Below are 15,966 nucleotides of genomic sequence, written 5' to 3'. Positions count from 1 at the left end.
TTTTCTCGCCTTACCCTAGATCTCGTTTGTACCCTCCTGTATTCTTTTTTTGGTTTTTTTGCACTTTTCTTAGACATACAGTCAGCCCGGTGTTAGTGACTTCCACCCATGGATGCCCAGTTTCTTTAGGAAGTGCCTTATTAAATGTGCAATCCCAGAGGAGCAAGCTAAGGGAGGAGGAGAAGGAGAGAACAGAAACTTCACTGTTTTGCTTCCCCAGGTGGCAGAACTTAGGACAAGCTAATCTTTTATTTCAGACAATCTCTCCAGGGAGAACACTGGAAGCTGCTAGAAAGAGAGGTAGATTTCCTCACTTGCTACATCATGGGTCACTCCTACAAGGCTTTCATACCTGCCCTCTGTGTTACTCCAAAGTGGACCCTAAGCAAATCCAGGGACATCTCATATTCCAGAGGCAGCTGAAAAGCCCAAAGCTGTGTGGCCAGAGATGCTCCAGGTTCGCGCCTGCAGGAATGAGGGACTGCAGGATTGAGGACCTTGCTGAGGTGGGTCCTCAAGCTCATAACAGAGCGACAATGCTCTGGCTCCTGAGCCACGGAAGCAGCGTGAGCAGTTTGCTTCTACAGCTGCTGTATTCCAGGGGAGAGCATAGGGGCAGGCTGACCTTGGAAGCTAAATCCAGACCAGCGACTGCTTGAGAATGAGCTCATTGAGCTCCCATGAGGGAAGCACCTTGGCCACACAGAAAACACATAGCTAACGTTGACTGACCTTTGCATTGTATTGCCTTATTTCAAGCTCTACAGGCTTCTGTGATGTCTTGCTTGCCCTTAAACCTTTCATTTGTATTTTAACAATAGGTATGTGGCACATGCTAGCTGAACCCTTACATTGACTTAAAGTAAAACTGCACCTCTTTGCCATACAAGTTGGATTATGAGTTAGCAATGGCACTTAGCATATTATTTTGCCTTTTGCAAAATAAAATCTCTTTATCAAAGCCCCCTTATATAAATGCTCATTGTGTTTTTGCTCTAAATCCTTATGAAGCACTTTCAGTATGTCTGATTTATCACTATGCTGTTTATGATCCCACAAAATATGATTAGAACTTAATATCCTTAAGTTTCATCCTTTGAATGGTTCTCATCAAGCAAATAAGTAACCAGGGTCATCCTGTGAAGCACGGTAGTGCCAGCTATTTGGTCTATTCACTTTCTGAAATGAACTAATACATTCTGCAGGAATAGAGGCTTGTGGGTAAATTATGACGGTTACCCTCACATACATCAATACAATATTCCAGAAGAAGAGTTTGTCAGACCAAACACAAAAAGCACTTGTTCATGGACTTCAGAGATAGTGATTGGATCCTGTATAAGGATACTAACTTAATAGTTTCGTCAAGAGTTGGGCCATGTTGATCCAAACCAGCCAAACATGTCACCCAACACTGCGCACATTCATTCAAGGCAGCACTCTACAGCTCAGACCAACCCCAAAGCTGTCTGATGGCTCCCAAGTCTGCTGATTGGGTGCTCTGCCTGGTGCCATGACTCAAATCTTCCTCTGCATTATGCCTTTCAAAGGCTGCATACATTGGCCATGGCCACCCTTGGCTAGTCACAGGCACACTTGGAAAACCCAGGAATCCTCTGGGGCTATCTGTTCTCTCACTTCTGCCAAGACACTGAGTTCTCAGCTTTCTTTCAATCCCTGAACATAAAAAGCTACCAATACTGAGGTGGTAACATAGTTTGTAATTAAAAAGGGTACTTACTGGGTCCTCTGTGTAAGGTTTCCTGACGACCCAAAATGCTAGGTATCCAGAACACAGAGCCAAGATACATAGATATGGACCATCATCTCTGCCTCCTTTATATCTCCAAACACCATAAACACTGTGCTCTGCCATCACTCTTGGTGGCACTACTGTTTGTCACCCTTGGCTATAGTGAAGAGGATATATGAGAAGAGTTCTGTAATTTGGATACTGAATTATCTCCCAAAAGCCAATGTGTTCGTCTCTCAGAGTGGTACTATTTGGGATGGTGGAGTCTTTTAAGAGGTACCACCAAGGGGCTGGAGAGATGGCTCAGTGGTTAAGAACACTGGCTGTTCTTCCAGAGGTCCTGAGTTCAATTCCCAGCACCCACATGGTGGCTCACAACCATCTGTAATGAGATCTGGCGCCCTCTTCTGGCCTGCATGCATACATGCAGACAGAACACTGTATACATAATAAATAAATCTTAAAAAAAAAAAAAAGAGGCGCTGCCAGAACTGCCAAAATCATGAGGCAAAATAAGCATTTTCTCTTATAGACTGAGTGCCTCAGGTTTTTTGTTACAATGATACAAAAATAACACAGGTAGTGAGTTTTAGCAGCTCAATTCAGTCTTCTACAAATCCAGTAAAAACACTCAGTTTAAATTTAGCCACAACTCCTCTATTAGTGATCTCCACCTTCACACTCACAGAAACAGGCAGCTTTGGACATCTATATCCATACAGACTCTATTATGTCTAACAGATAGAGAGCCTTGAAAGGGTTTCATATCCTGTCTTTTCTTCATTGGTAAAATTACTAGAAAACCAATGCAAATATAGAACCTCAGGGACTTTATTGGGGTGGTGGATTAATTATTTATCATCGTTACTATGACTTGACAAGAAGCAACTGCAGATTTGCTTTGGTTTCTGAGTTGAACCACACACCACAATGTTATCAAGGGCCCACCCTCAGCCTTCCTATCACTTTATCCTTAATCTTGTTCATTGATACAAGTAGTCTTCCTCTTGACTTCCCCATTTATTTGGCCACTCAACTAGTGTGTGCTAACCTTCATAAGCCTGCAGGTATGTCTCCTTGGCTATTCTCACCTGGACAGTCATTATACTGTAACCCTGAATTTTGGCCACTGGACACACCACAGAGCCACCACTCTGTCTAACACATCATCCGCACACTGGGCTTACGTTTCCTTAGTAGCCAAACTGGCCTACAGAGAGCTTCCTAAACTTTGTCATTTGTACATGTCTCTTCAGCTTTGTTGATGTCCAATGAACCTTCTCATGGAACATGGTTATCTGTGGATATTTCAGCTAACAACTGACCAACGCCAACACACACACTACACTAAACCTTTTCAATATTTTAATTACATTTTTGTTTGTATGCAGGGCATGGGGAAGGGAGCACATGACACACACACATGTGGAGGTCAGAGGACAACTTGCATAAATCAGTCCTCTCCTTTCACCATGTGGGTCCCGGAGACTGACTTCAGGGCTTCAGTCTTGGTGGCAAGCATCTTTACCCAGAGAACCATCTTACCAGCCCTGTCAACATTTCTTTTTTCCCATCCACCTCAGAAAGCCTGCACAAATGGGTTATTGATTTTACCATGCTTATAGAAGCCATCCTGGTGATGAATTCAGACCATCTCCCAAGATCCTAATCATAGTATTAAATCCTCTAGCAAAACAACTCTACTGTGTAATCTAAGAGCCCTATAGCAGGAGGACGTCGTCACATTGGTTCTCTCCTGACCCTCTTCAGCAGTGCTATCTCTAACATATTCCTCTGGCTCTTCCCAGTGCATGCTAATTCTTAAGAGCTCCTGTGTTTTCTCAGGTCTTAAGCCTGTTTTACCTGAGCTCACAGGCTACATACTAAAAGGGCTCGCTGCCTGGGAAAGCCTCTGCATCAGGACCAGTCTTCAACAGCACCCACATGCCTCAGCCTTCCCTGTCTGGATTGCTCAGGTTTCCTAACCTTTGTGTGATACACTCCTTTAGATTGACATGAAAAGCTTTTCTCCTATGAAATCAGAGGTCCTCTGGCTTCTACACGTAGCTCCTATTGCCTTTTCTATCCTCATTTCTCTAAACACAATGGCAGGAATTGTCACCCCAATTTTCTTCAAATATCCATACTTGAGCAGTCCAGTGAGGTCTCTCCTCTACCGTGACTGTGGTTTCCATGGGAAATGCCCCCAGGACTCCTGTGTTTGAATTTGGTCCCGGCTGGAGGTGCTACAGGAAGGTTATGGATCCTTCAGGAGGTAGAGCCCCAGTACAGCACTATGGAGCTGGTTTTCCAGTCCCATTCCACTTCCTGTTGTCTGCTTCCTGCCTGATGCACAAGCTGATTCTACGTTCCTACCACCACATCTCCCTGCCATGATGGGACTGAATCCTTCTGGAACCATAAGCCAAAATAAACCCTTTCTTCTTGAGTTGCTTTGGTAAGAGTATTTCGGCACAGCGGCAGAAGAGAGGCTGAGGTATCCTAGGTCACTGTTAATGCAAGTAGGAACTAGACGTCTGTGCCAGGAACCATCAGTTCCCCACTTATCACCAATTGTGTCATGTAACTAATCTCAGATTTCTGTCCCAATATTAGGTCCAAACATTACCAGTTTATAGAAATACTTAAATGCTTAACAAAGTAAGCTGATAAAACATACCAAGAACTCAGTATCGAAGGTATTCAAGTATAATACTAGATTTATTTTAAAAATGAGATTCCCTGGGTGAAGCATCAGCAATACTAGTCCTGGCATTATGTGTATGAAAGCAGCTAGATTTCTGTCAGTCACTGAGGCATTAACCAGCACTGGTGAGCACATACAGTGTAAGAAAATGAAGATGTCAACCGCTAACACAGACATGACTACTTAAGACAGCATGAATGGTCAGTGAAAATTCAGAATATAACATGACTATCACTGTATGGATAGAAAGAAAAGGAAGAATACAGTAATTTTACCCGTTACACTTTGTAAAATCAGATACATGAATTTATAAGCAGTGCTTTTAATAAAAACAGCAATTTAATTTCAAATAAATATATTTCCTTTCTTTTCCTTCATCATGTATTTTATATGTAACTAACTGGTAAAACCTACCAGATGATTGAAATCAGTAATAATCCAATCCATGATACTCCATTTGCCTTACGTTTAACTTATTTTTCTTACACTAGAAGTCCAGTATCAGTTCCTATAAACTGCCAGAACCTACTCCTGGGCCTAGTGTGACTAGCCTTTTGGACAAGACCAAGGGAGGGAACGTCTGAGCATCTCATGATTCAGCCTGTTCTTCTCCCAAGTGCCGGCGGGAGCTGCTCCTAGCTCTCCTGCTCTTCATAGTGAGCATAACCACTGGCATAGGTCCTTCCTAAGTTCAAACTAGTGAACAGATCTGAGGACTCAGCATCTGAGTCCTTCCCATCTTCTTCCTCCTCTTCATCCTCTGCTTCTTCATCCTCCTCCTCCTCATCATGGTACCCAGTATCTGCATACTTGTCAGATGACAGGTTCTTCCAGTAAGAGTCATACCCAGAAGCTCCATCTCCCTCTTCACCTCCAGTCTGTCTGCCAAATTTCAAAGAGCGAGCTACAAGAGACAGTCACATACATGTCATCGTTTAGTGCCAATGCTCACACACCCCACTGCCATGGGATATACTGTTACACTAGTGCTTACTCTTACATGAGAAGGGAAATATTTTCCTAATTTCCTCAGAGAAGTCTACACAACACAAGCACAAATAACTGAGGCAAACATCAAACCTCAGTGAGTATTAGTACGTTTCATATACCAAACTGAGAAACTGTACCACACATTTCCCAAGGCTATAAAATCCCACTTGCTTATGACAATACAATTATCCTTTCAATTAGAAAGATAAATTACACACACACACATCAAGACTTACTTGACATGCTGAGATCCTTTGTCTCCTGAGTTTCATGTCCACATTTTGGGCAAGGAGGCTGTTTCCCTTTTTCTTGCTTAAACACCTTGCTCCTTGTATGTTCGTCACAGAAACAAGCCTGTACAGGAGAAGCAGAAAGAAGCCAGTGTTTAATTTAAAAGATATAAGGAGACACCATTTAGTATGACAGGAAAATCTGAACATACTTTGTCTGAAGCAGAGTTAAGAACTGGACAGGACTAGACACACGCTCTTGTTTCTGATTTGGACTTTCTAAAGGGAAATGGATTTTGCCAGGACTAAACACAAGGCAGACACTTACACAGGAGGACATGGAAAGTGGCTTATCTACTTATTCATACTTGAGGTCCTTGATAACAAAATGGTGGGGAGTCTGTTCATCTTGAGGGTACACCACCACCCAACTAAGAGTAGAAAGAAAACTCCAAGGCCCTAAATACTGAGAGAAGTGCAGAGGGCCACTGAACCCTGTGGGATCTTAGCTGACATCGCGAGGTGAACAGGGTAGTGAGCAGCAAAGACAGACTAGCACAGAAACAGCACAGGCAGACACGAAGAGCTCTACAGAAAGCCATCCCACAGCACTCAGCAGAACTGGGAAAGAAGGAAGACAGGATATGGACAAGGCTACAAACAAGAAATGTTTCTGAGAGAAATAAGTTCTCTGGTGATCTCTGCCCAACAGGAATGCCAGAGATAGCCTAAAAAGACACTATGGAAATCTTCTCCACCCAGACTCTTCTAAGCAGGAACCATGTAATCCATAGCCCCAGGATTCCAGTCACGATGCTCTCTACAAACATAAGGCTCAAAAAACACTGCGCTGGGCCCCTGGGGACATGTGGTCGAGGAACTACTACAGAAGTGGGTGGCCAATGGAAAGCCACTGAAGTCACTGAGTTCTATGCCACAATCTCAAAACTAAAAGAATTAGCCTGGCTCAGCAGTTTAGGCCAGGAACCTCAATACTCAGAGGTGGAGGCAGAAGAATTATTGTGAATTCAAGGCCAGTCTGAACCATACAGCAAGACCTAGCATCAATTAGATAACTAGTTCATTAATTAATTCAAGAAAAGGCCACACAAGTTTTAAGTTCCATATATCTTAGTGCTAAAGCATCCAAGGCCTGGGGCAAGAGTACAGGTACTCAAATCCAAGTCTGAATGAGACAGCAAGGAGGCACACCTTACAGCGGAGACAGGAATGCTGGCCAAGTCGGTTGCAGGAAACGCCTGTGAAAGACAAGAGCCATCTTAAAATCCGGCCAGTTATTCAGGCCTTGCACATTACTTCTGTCACTTCTGAATCCCAGGTGCTCTCTCAATGGCATCAAAGCCCAATCAGTCAGTTGCTGACCTGCAGGGTTCAAGTACTATAAACACACAAAGCACCCATGCTTCCTCCACAAATAGTTTTATTTCTATCCCACACATTCTACAAAAGCCTAAAAGGGTGAGGGGCGGGTGCAATAGACTTTGAAATACTCTTGTGAAAATTTCTAAGTAAATACTGAATTTTATATAGTGTGCAGTACATATCTCAGATCAGCAACTTAGCAACTAAAATCTGTAGATGAGTGACAGAGTTAGCATCTCCCCCAGAATGAGAACCATACAATGGAAGTGAGTAACTGAGAATGTCTGCCTTTTCCCTAGGGTTGTCAATACCAGGCATCATAGAATAACATTTTACATATACTCTCATTTCAATTAGCCTTTAGAAATTATCTATAAAGATAATTCTATTATTATTAACCCAATCAGTTACGTTGGTTTTCAACTGGAAAACGCAGAACTGTGGGTACAGGTTAAATACAGACCTCAGATGCCCAACCAAATGTAAAGTGAACTCTCCAGGGAGGAAGCCCGAGTCCTCGCACTGTCAGAGATGCATGAGGAGGGGGCACTTACTGAGGACATTGAGAAAGGGGAGGAAAGGCCTGGGCTTGCTCAGGAGATGTGGTGAAAGAAAATGGCCCCCAAAGCTAGTGGCATTATTAGGACATGAGGCTTTGTTGGAGTAGGTGTGGTCTTGTTGGAGGAAGTGTGTCACTGTGGAGGCGGGCTCCGAGGTCTCCTTTATGCTCAAACCATGCCGCCCAGTGAGACAGACCACTTCTTGTTGCCTATACAAGATGTAGAACTCTCAGCTACCTCTCCAGCACCATGTCTGCCTGAACGCCATGTCTCACCATGACGATAATGGATTGAACCTCTGAACTATAAGCCAGCCCCAAATAAATATTTTCCTTTAAAAGTTGCCGTGATCAGTGTCCCTTCACAGCAATAGAAATCCTAACTAAGACAGTATAGGAACCTAAAAGTGAAAATGCCAGCCGGAAATACAGAGGACCAGGAATGCTGTAAGAATATCAATGTCTGAAGAAGGCCAAGAAATGAACTGCCCAGCCAACATACTACCATTATCCTCACAGAAAATTTTGGAGCTAATGTTTGGGATTTTTCTTTTCTATAAACAAAATACACACACACACACACACACACACACACACACACACACACACAAAGAAATAGCATAAAAGAACTTACTCCAGAATCCCAGGTAAACAAAATACACACACACACATACACACACACACACACACACACACACACACACACACACACACACACACACACAAGAAATAGCATAAAAGAACTTACTCCAGAATCCCAGGTCCAGAAAAGCTAACAAAACAACTTACATTTAAATGTCTCTGCTTCTAAAACTTGGCAGCTGGCTTGATGCTCAAACTGATCATCTTCACAAAGAAAATTATGGCAAAATGAACAGCTGAATATTCTGCCTCCTGTGAGATTAAAATACTCAAAATGTAGTATCACAAACTTAATAACTTTAAAAATTCTTACCCACATAACTTTTCAAAGGTAGCAACTAATTTCAGTATATCAATGTATATCAAAATTGCACGGCAACAGCTAAAATAAAGCTGGTGACATACTTCAAAATGAACATTAACTATGGCCTCTACTACCTCCTTCCCACTTACAGAACATCACAGGCTAAGAGAGGCTGCCTGTCCTCTCCCAAACTCCCCTCTACCTGCTAGGGTGAAAGGTACTAGCACTTCCTAATACTGCTGATACAATTATATCAGTATATAAGATAAATACCAATTATATCAGTGTAAGATTTGAAAGAATCTATATGGAGAAAAATCACACACAAGCTAGCATTTACTCGTAACCAGGTTTAATGTTTGCACCTAATCACTTACCATGGTCCCATACCCCTCGCTCACACTCCACACATTCCGCATCAGTGAGTGGGCAGGCACAGGCATGGGTGCTAAGACACTTCCTCCCGTGGCAAACCCAAGCTTCACAGAAGTCACATATTGCACCCTGCAACAAAGAACAAGGGCTCTAGAGCAGCTACCACAGGGCCACTGCAAACACTAAGCAGAGGAACAAAGGCCAGCAATTAGAAGGAAGGATCCAGAGCTGTAAATGTAGAAACCTAACAAGTATCTCTCCTTGACCAGACAGCATCCTAGCAGGAAAGAAGGAACTCTCAACCAGGTAATCCAGACTTTAAAGCAGGGAACTCTCCTCTCAGCCCCCACACATACCTGAGGGGCAAGGAAGGGTAGCAAGTGGTTACCAGCACAGAAAGAAAGAACAGGCAAATGACTCAGGCCTGAGGGAACAACGTTGTCCCAGAGAAAACCCCAGATCAGGGAAATTACCATCAACAATATACATAAAACCAGGATTACTTTCCTCACGGAAAAGTGACCTGGACATGAAGCATAAATAACACTGCAGAATGTAGCAAAACTCACAGCTCATATTTAATGTCTCTTTAGTGAAAAAGAACAAAGTACATCAAATAATCTATTTCTATTTATGGTACTAAAATTCCTTCTAAAATCTTATCTAGTAAAGATAATGTATAACTAATAGGTACTTTTTGTCAAATTTAATGTTTAAAACAAATTAACCTTAAGTTCTTTTGAAACTTATTTAACCAAAGGCTTGAATGTTGGTGAGGGTCTGACAACTGGGAATTTCTTTTGTGAAGCCTGTGGAACAGTTAGAAAGGTACAATGGCACCTTCAGTTGGGTGACCTCTAAAATGACAAAGAAAGTGCTGTCATTAGGGAAACGAGCTTCACCCCTCCTGGCTAGCTCTCACAGAACCGGAAGGTGCTGTCACTCCACTAGAGGCGGGTAAGATGAATGATTAATCTTACCCAGATACAAATCTTCTAAGCTACAACAGTGACGGTCTTGGCATGACAAGGCCACTGGTGCAATCATGGCATGAATATTATGGGAGTAACCAACTATTCCTGCTTTAATTTAAAGCCTATCCCAGTGCCTGATACCTGGCACTATTATCAGGACCAAAAGTGACTTGAGGCTACATAGGTCATAGGTCATACCACTATTATTCTGCTAAATGGACACTCTTAATGACTTACTGCTATATACATAGATAAATCAGTGTGTCTCTCAAACCTCATCAAAGAAGCTTCTGTTCTTGCAATAAATGGTAATTAACACAAAGACCAAAAACTGGTCAACATGCAGAGACTGTGGAGTGCAGAAAGGTATCTATGACATAAGCCGACCTCCAAGGCTCAGGGATCTCTAACAAAGACAGGGTTTAGGAGCCAGAGGTGGTAGAAGACTATAAGGAAACAAAAGTGTACACCAGACACAATAGGGCAGTCACACACAGAAAAATCACAACTTTGGACAGCATGCACAAAACTTGTGCACGAAGCTCAAAGCCAGCAAGATCCCTGCATGGAGGGGAAAGGTGAGCACAAAGAGAAGCAACTGGCATTTGATAGCTTCTGGGAGAGGAAGAGTCAATTTTCTTTAAGGGTGTGACCTTTGGTAGGCCGAGCATGCTCCAGGGCAAGCCTTACACCTAAAAGTATTTGGGCAACATGAATTGGACTCAATGAGTTAAAAAATAACACAAAGTTGGATGGATAGATCTGGAAAGAGGTGGAGGCCAATATAATGGAAATATATTGTATGAAAATCTCAAGGAATTAATAAAATTATTTTAAAACCCATTAAGATACTAGTTAAAATGGCTTTATCTTGGAAACCCACTCCACTAGACATGACAAGGGGCTTACCACCATTGCAAGGCCAGTACTGTAGACGCCAGCATGCTTGATGACACAGTCTGAAGACTTCATCATGCACTTGGTTTTTCCTGGTGAAAAAATATATATGCGCACTATTAGCCCTACAAATTAGTACAAACAAGAAAGTGTTCACTAATTCGTCTTTGATCTAGCCCAAGAGCCTCTGGAAATAATATTTTAAAAAATTAAAAAATGAAACCAGTGTATTTTCCCACTTGAGTAAAAAAGCACATGGATATATATCTCATTACCTGAATCAGATGATCTGAGATTAGGAATTTATTAATCTATAAAAGTTGTTATATAATAATTTATATGCAATATGCTAATTCATACTTGTAATGAAATCAGAAGTTCCAGGTTATGCATTATAATCCAATGATCATTTTGACAGTTTCAAATCTTATAAACTTCAAGTGAATCAAAACATTGTAAAAAGCACACTTTAAAATGAATTTTATATTCATAAATCACAATAGAAATAGCCTGGCTTGGACTTACCAGTTATTTCTTGCCACAGACTATCAAAAGGCACACCAAATGATTATAACCCTAATTGTTGCACTTAAGTTTATCCACATATAAAAATCACAACATCCTGAAAGATACTTATCTACAAATGACTAACCCCAACCCTGCCAAGAAATCTCTTCATCAGACATTATGTCAAGATTAGTGACCACATATTAACTGCCCACCAGACTACAGAATGGAACACGAGACAAACAGAAGATGCTCGGTTGCTGGTATCTTGTTTCCTGAGAAGCAAAGTTAGGTAACAGGAACTGAAGAGAAAGAGAAACTGGACACGGGGCAGCAGCTACCAACTGATCCGTGACATATGAGAGTCTGCAACAGAAAATGCATCTGAACACAGCTCTCTCTACAAAGTCCAAGCCTAGAGACACTGACAATGCAAGGCTTGCCTTTTGTCCTTCCACAAACGTGTTTTCTCAGCCTGCATTCACTTGATTTAGTACAACAAAGGCAGGTGAGTGTTTGATCTACAGGTTCTCTTTTCCACTAACTGCAGAACTCAACCAATGACCTCTTAGAAAACTAGAACTATACTAGAAATATTCTATACGTAACCCTAATCACTAACCTGCCGCTCTACATAAGTATGTATAAATGGGTACCCCCAAAGTGCTCTATTTAAACCACAGTCTAAGTAAGGAGGGCATGTGTTCAAGAAGAATACTGAGGGTAAATCTGAGGAAAGGTGACTAGGCTCCCTAAGGCAAGTGGTTAGGAGCACATAGTAGATGTCCCCCAGATGAGAGTAATCTGGCAAAGACCACAACACTCTCAATGTAAGTGTTTTCTGATCAGACGTGTTAGCATGCTAAGAGTCTGTGAAGATCACTGAGGAAACACCAATCTTTCTTCTCTAAGAAAGACCACTTAGTTTTATTTGGAATTATTTTAGGGAAATAGCTCCACCTACACTTGACAACTGCCAGATAAACATTTGATAAAAACATGCCTTCATAGTTGCATACTTACCACACTGTGCACATATTGGTAACTTCTGAACAGAATTACAAAAATAGCAAAATGCTCTATTCTTCTGCCGCCTTGTCATGTAAAACAAAAATTTTAAATAGGGTCAATTTCAGACAAAGGAGAGACTATTTTATTGCTGTGCTGGTTAGTGTTTGTCAACTCCACACAAACTAGAGTATCTGAGAAGAGGGAGCATCAGCTGAGCAACTGCCTCCATCAGACTGGCCTGTGGGCAATGTCTGTGCAGCCTTTACTCAACTGCTAACTGATGGAGGAGGACCCAGCGCGGGCAGTGCCAGACCGGGCAGGGAGTCCTGGGCTGCACAAGAAAGGTGGCTGAACTCGAGTGTGGAAGCAAGCCAGAAAGCAGCATTCCTCCACTGTCGGCAACAGCTCCAGCCCCAAGGTTCCTGCCTTGAGCTCCTGCCCTGGCTTCCCTCAGTGCTGGATGATGAAATAAACCCTTTCCTCCCCAAGTGTTATATCACAACAAGAAGCACACAAAGACAGTTTCACACAGAAAGAAAAAGAAATAAAGAAAATTTACCTCTGACACTTGTCACATTCCTGTAAAAGTTAAAAGATAGCATTAATTTTCTGCTGGCTGAAAATGGAAAATTTACTTACATTATAAAGACTATTTTCTTTCCCACATTAAAATGTAACTGATTCTACATCCCAATTCCAGCTCCAGCCATGTGTACAAGCTCTTGTACTCACGCCACTAGCAAAGGTAAACAAAAAAGTTACACTGTGATCCACAATGGGAGAAGCCATGCTACAAAAGTTCAACATCCTGGGTTTACCTTTGGTTGTTTTAAAGAAACCAAGTCCTGTACAGAAAACACATACAAGTCCTTTTTCAATTTCCTGTTTTAATTAAAAAACATCCTATTTGTCTACATTGAGTGGACGCTAGAAATACAGAAGGACACAAAGTAATAAAGATCACAAACTATCTACATTGAAATGGGGCCACCAAGCTCCCTAGCCTGGTCTACTCTTCAGGGTCAAGTCACTCTCAATCTTTTCCCAAATATGTTCTACACTCTTCTCCATTCCTTCATTTATGCTAATACTTTCCCTTTTCTTTCTTCCTGCTGAACACTCTAGTAAAGAAAAATATTCTCTGTAAGCTGCACTCCCTCCCACACACTCAGTTTTACTTAATCCTAAGTAGTAGTAAATAAAGACAGCACAGGACTGTAACGTTACTGAAATACTTAGCAAGGTCTACTCTCATACATGCACTTACGCACGCTAGTCATGTAGTTCTGTCTGTTTAGCACCCCTCTTTTCTGAAAAGAACCTGATATTCACAATACAGTTCCCACTGTCACATCTGTACCGTGAAACCTGACCCTCTACACCATAAATATCAGTCCTGGGACAAAAAAGGGCTCAAACCCAACCTCTGAGAAGTCTTTCTTCCTGTGACCTCCACAAAGTGATAAATGCACGCTACAGAAACCAAGAAGGTAAACAAATAAAAGGATGGCCATCCTTGGAGGCACAGGAGCAAAAGAAGAGGAAGCAGAGAATCCAGGACCCAGCTGTCCCTCGCTCTTTTACACCCTTTCTTGTTCCTGCTACTTGGAGCTACTGCTCCAGTAAACTCCTTTTCCCTAAGGCTAAATTGTGTCTCCATCATTTATAAACAAGTCCTATAGACACTAGGGAATTGTAGACTTGTAAAAGAGGCACTCGATCAGCCATTAATGTTGCACCAGAGTCCATGCAGGGCATGTATTCCGATGAATAATAAACATTTGCTAAATTAAGTCTTGTAAATAAAGCATTTCAAAAAGTCATACATTCTTCAAGACCAACCTGCTTAGCATGGGCAAAGTTAGTTAGGAAAATGGGATATGTCTAGAAATCAGGGTGCTCAAGCAGGAAATCAATGAGTAAAGAACGCTAAGAGAAAATGATGAAAACCCAATGAATAAGATAAGTGAGTTAAAGAATATAGAAAAGCTGGAACCTCTCTCTCAGTTCCTATTATCCATTCTCCTTCGATATCTATTATCAACAGTATATGAGGTAATAGGCCACGCTTCATAAATAATATGCAATCTAACAACAACAAAAAAATCATTGTTACTCAGTAAAACCGGTGACCAGGCCTCTAACAGGTGTCACACGTAGTGAACGCATGGGTCATTTCCTCAGATTCTTATATGGTGCTACCCAGCTGTGCCTTTCACCCACCAGCTGCTGTCTGAAGAAGCTCTTACCATGGAAGCATTGCACGGGTGCTTTGCTAAGTCCACAGTACTTCTCGATGCTCTGAGCTGTTTCTCCCGCTCTCGGCGGTTCTCCGCCTTCTTCCGCGCACCAGTCTTCTTTTTCGGCATGTTCCCTCTGTCTAAACAAGAAAACAGACTCACTTACACAGTGTTTACACTCTCCTTAAATCGGAAACTCACCTCCGTCACTTTTACAGTCACACATGTCCCAAGCCGTTAGGCAACACTACACACACACACTACCCCGCCCAAGGCTTCTAAGTTAACAGCCTCCTCTGCACTACCAAACAACTCTAAAACAGGCAACAAAAGAACTCACCCTAAAGCCAGAGTGTTTTTTCACTCTAAAGTTAACTATTCTGCTCTTCATTCAAAAAAAAAACAAAAACAAAAACGCGGCACTCATAGAAAACGACTACAACACTCATTTTGTGCCAAGCTGAAATCAGCATTCTGAGATATAGAACCACATCCCTACCGCAGCCACCCACGCAGCATTGGACAGTACACTCTCGATGCGATAGCATCTAAGTAAAAGTCCGGCAAGCCAAGCACTAACTGCAGAGCCAGCCCACTTTCTCTGGCGAGATTAAGAACCACGGTTGCTTTCCCTGTCTGTCGCTCCTGCCTAGAAGCAGCAACTTTAACAGGCCCGATGCTTCGGAGTCTGTTTCCCGTACACACACCACACCTTACAAAACAGAAAAACTACAGCATAGAAAACCAGGCCTCTGTTTCCTTAGTCCAAAGCCCGATCCTTTGGGCAGTCCTAAGAGCTAAACAGTGGTTCATCATCGTGGCCAAGCCACGGGACTTCCGGCAGTATTTAAAGTCTGCAGCGTGGGGCTGAATGAGAGACCACGGGCGGCCCATTCTCGACCCACTGAGGCATCTCAGACCTAATGTTTTCTCTCGAACTTGTTTCTGACAACGACGTGGAAATTCTTTGGGCTCACGCTTGGACTCTAGCGACAGCAGAGCCGCCCCGGGTGGCGGGGCTCTGGGAGGCCTGGAGGCGGGGGCGCGGGGAGACCCACGCGGCTCGCCCCCCGCCCCCCGCCCGCGGCTCGCCACGCTCGGGGTCCCCGCCCCCCCACGTCGCGCAGCCTCGCGGGGACGCGCCGCTCACCGCAGGGGCCGAGGACGCAGAGGCGAGTCCGACCCGCGGGCCAGGACTCGGGGAGAGCGCTCCGAGACTACCGAAGGAAGCCACCGGACGTTTCCGACAGCGGAAGCGGGGCCGGATGTCCGTCCGCGTCAGAGCGCCCAGACTGGACACGTCACCGGAAGAATCCCGCCTGCCCCGCCCACTTCTGTTTGCTCCGCCCTGATCTCGCCTCCTCCCGCAGGAGGCGGGGAGGGAGAGGGCTCGG

At 43.1% G+C, this 15,966-nt stretch overlaps 1 protein-coding gene across 2 annotated transcripts; it reads right to left on the bottom strand.

The window, feature by feature from the left end:
- Positions 1–4,455: 4,455 nt before the first annotated feature.
- Znf330 (zinc finger protein 330) lies at positions 4,456–15,622 on the bottom strand. 2 transcript variants are annotated; one of them, XM_059264331.1, is made up of 10 exons: positions 15,493–15,622; positions 14,582–14,712; positions 12,892–12,911; positions 12,345–12,415; positions 10,827–10,906; positions 8,946–9,072; positions 8,412–8,516; positions 6,893–6,939; positions 5,687–5,804; positions 4,456–5,364 (listed from the first exon to the last, which is right to left on the bottom strand). In XM_059264331.1, exons 2-10 carry the CDS (start codon positions 14,699–14,701, stop codon positions 5,096–5,098), a joined length of 957 nt encoding a protein of 318 aa, XP_059120314.1. In that variant the 5' UTR covers positions 14,702–14,712; positions 15,493–15,622; the 3' UTR covers positions 4,456–5,095. The 2 variants fall into 2 exon arrangements, with proteins under 2 accessions (XP_059120314.1, XP_059120315.1); XM_059264332.1 differs by lacking the exons at positions 12,345–12,415; positions 15,493–15,622 and having other exon boundaries at positions 14,582–14,699.
- Positions 15,623–15,966: the final 344 nt, after the last annotated feature.

The sequence above is a fragment of the Peromyscus eremicus genome, chromosome 5, assembly GCF_949786415.1.
Source record: "Peromyscus eremicus chromosome 5, PerEre_H2_v1, whole genome shotgun sequence".
Lineage (NCBI taxonomy): Eukaryota > Metazoa > Chordata > Mammalia > Rodentia > Cricetidae > Peromyscus > Peromyscus eremicus.
Note: the sequence above shows the minus strand (reverse complement) of the source record. Positions and strands in the feature narration are given on the sequence as shown.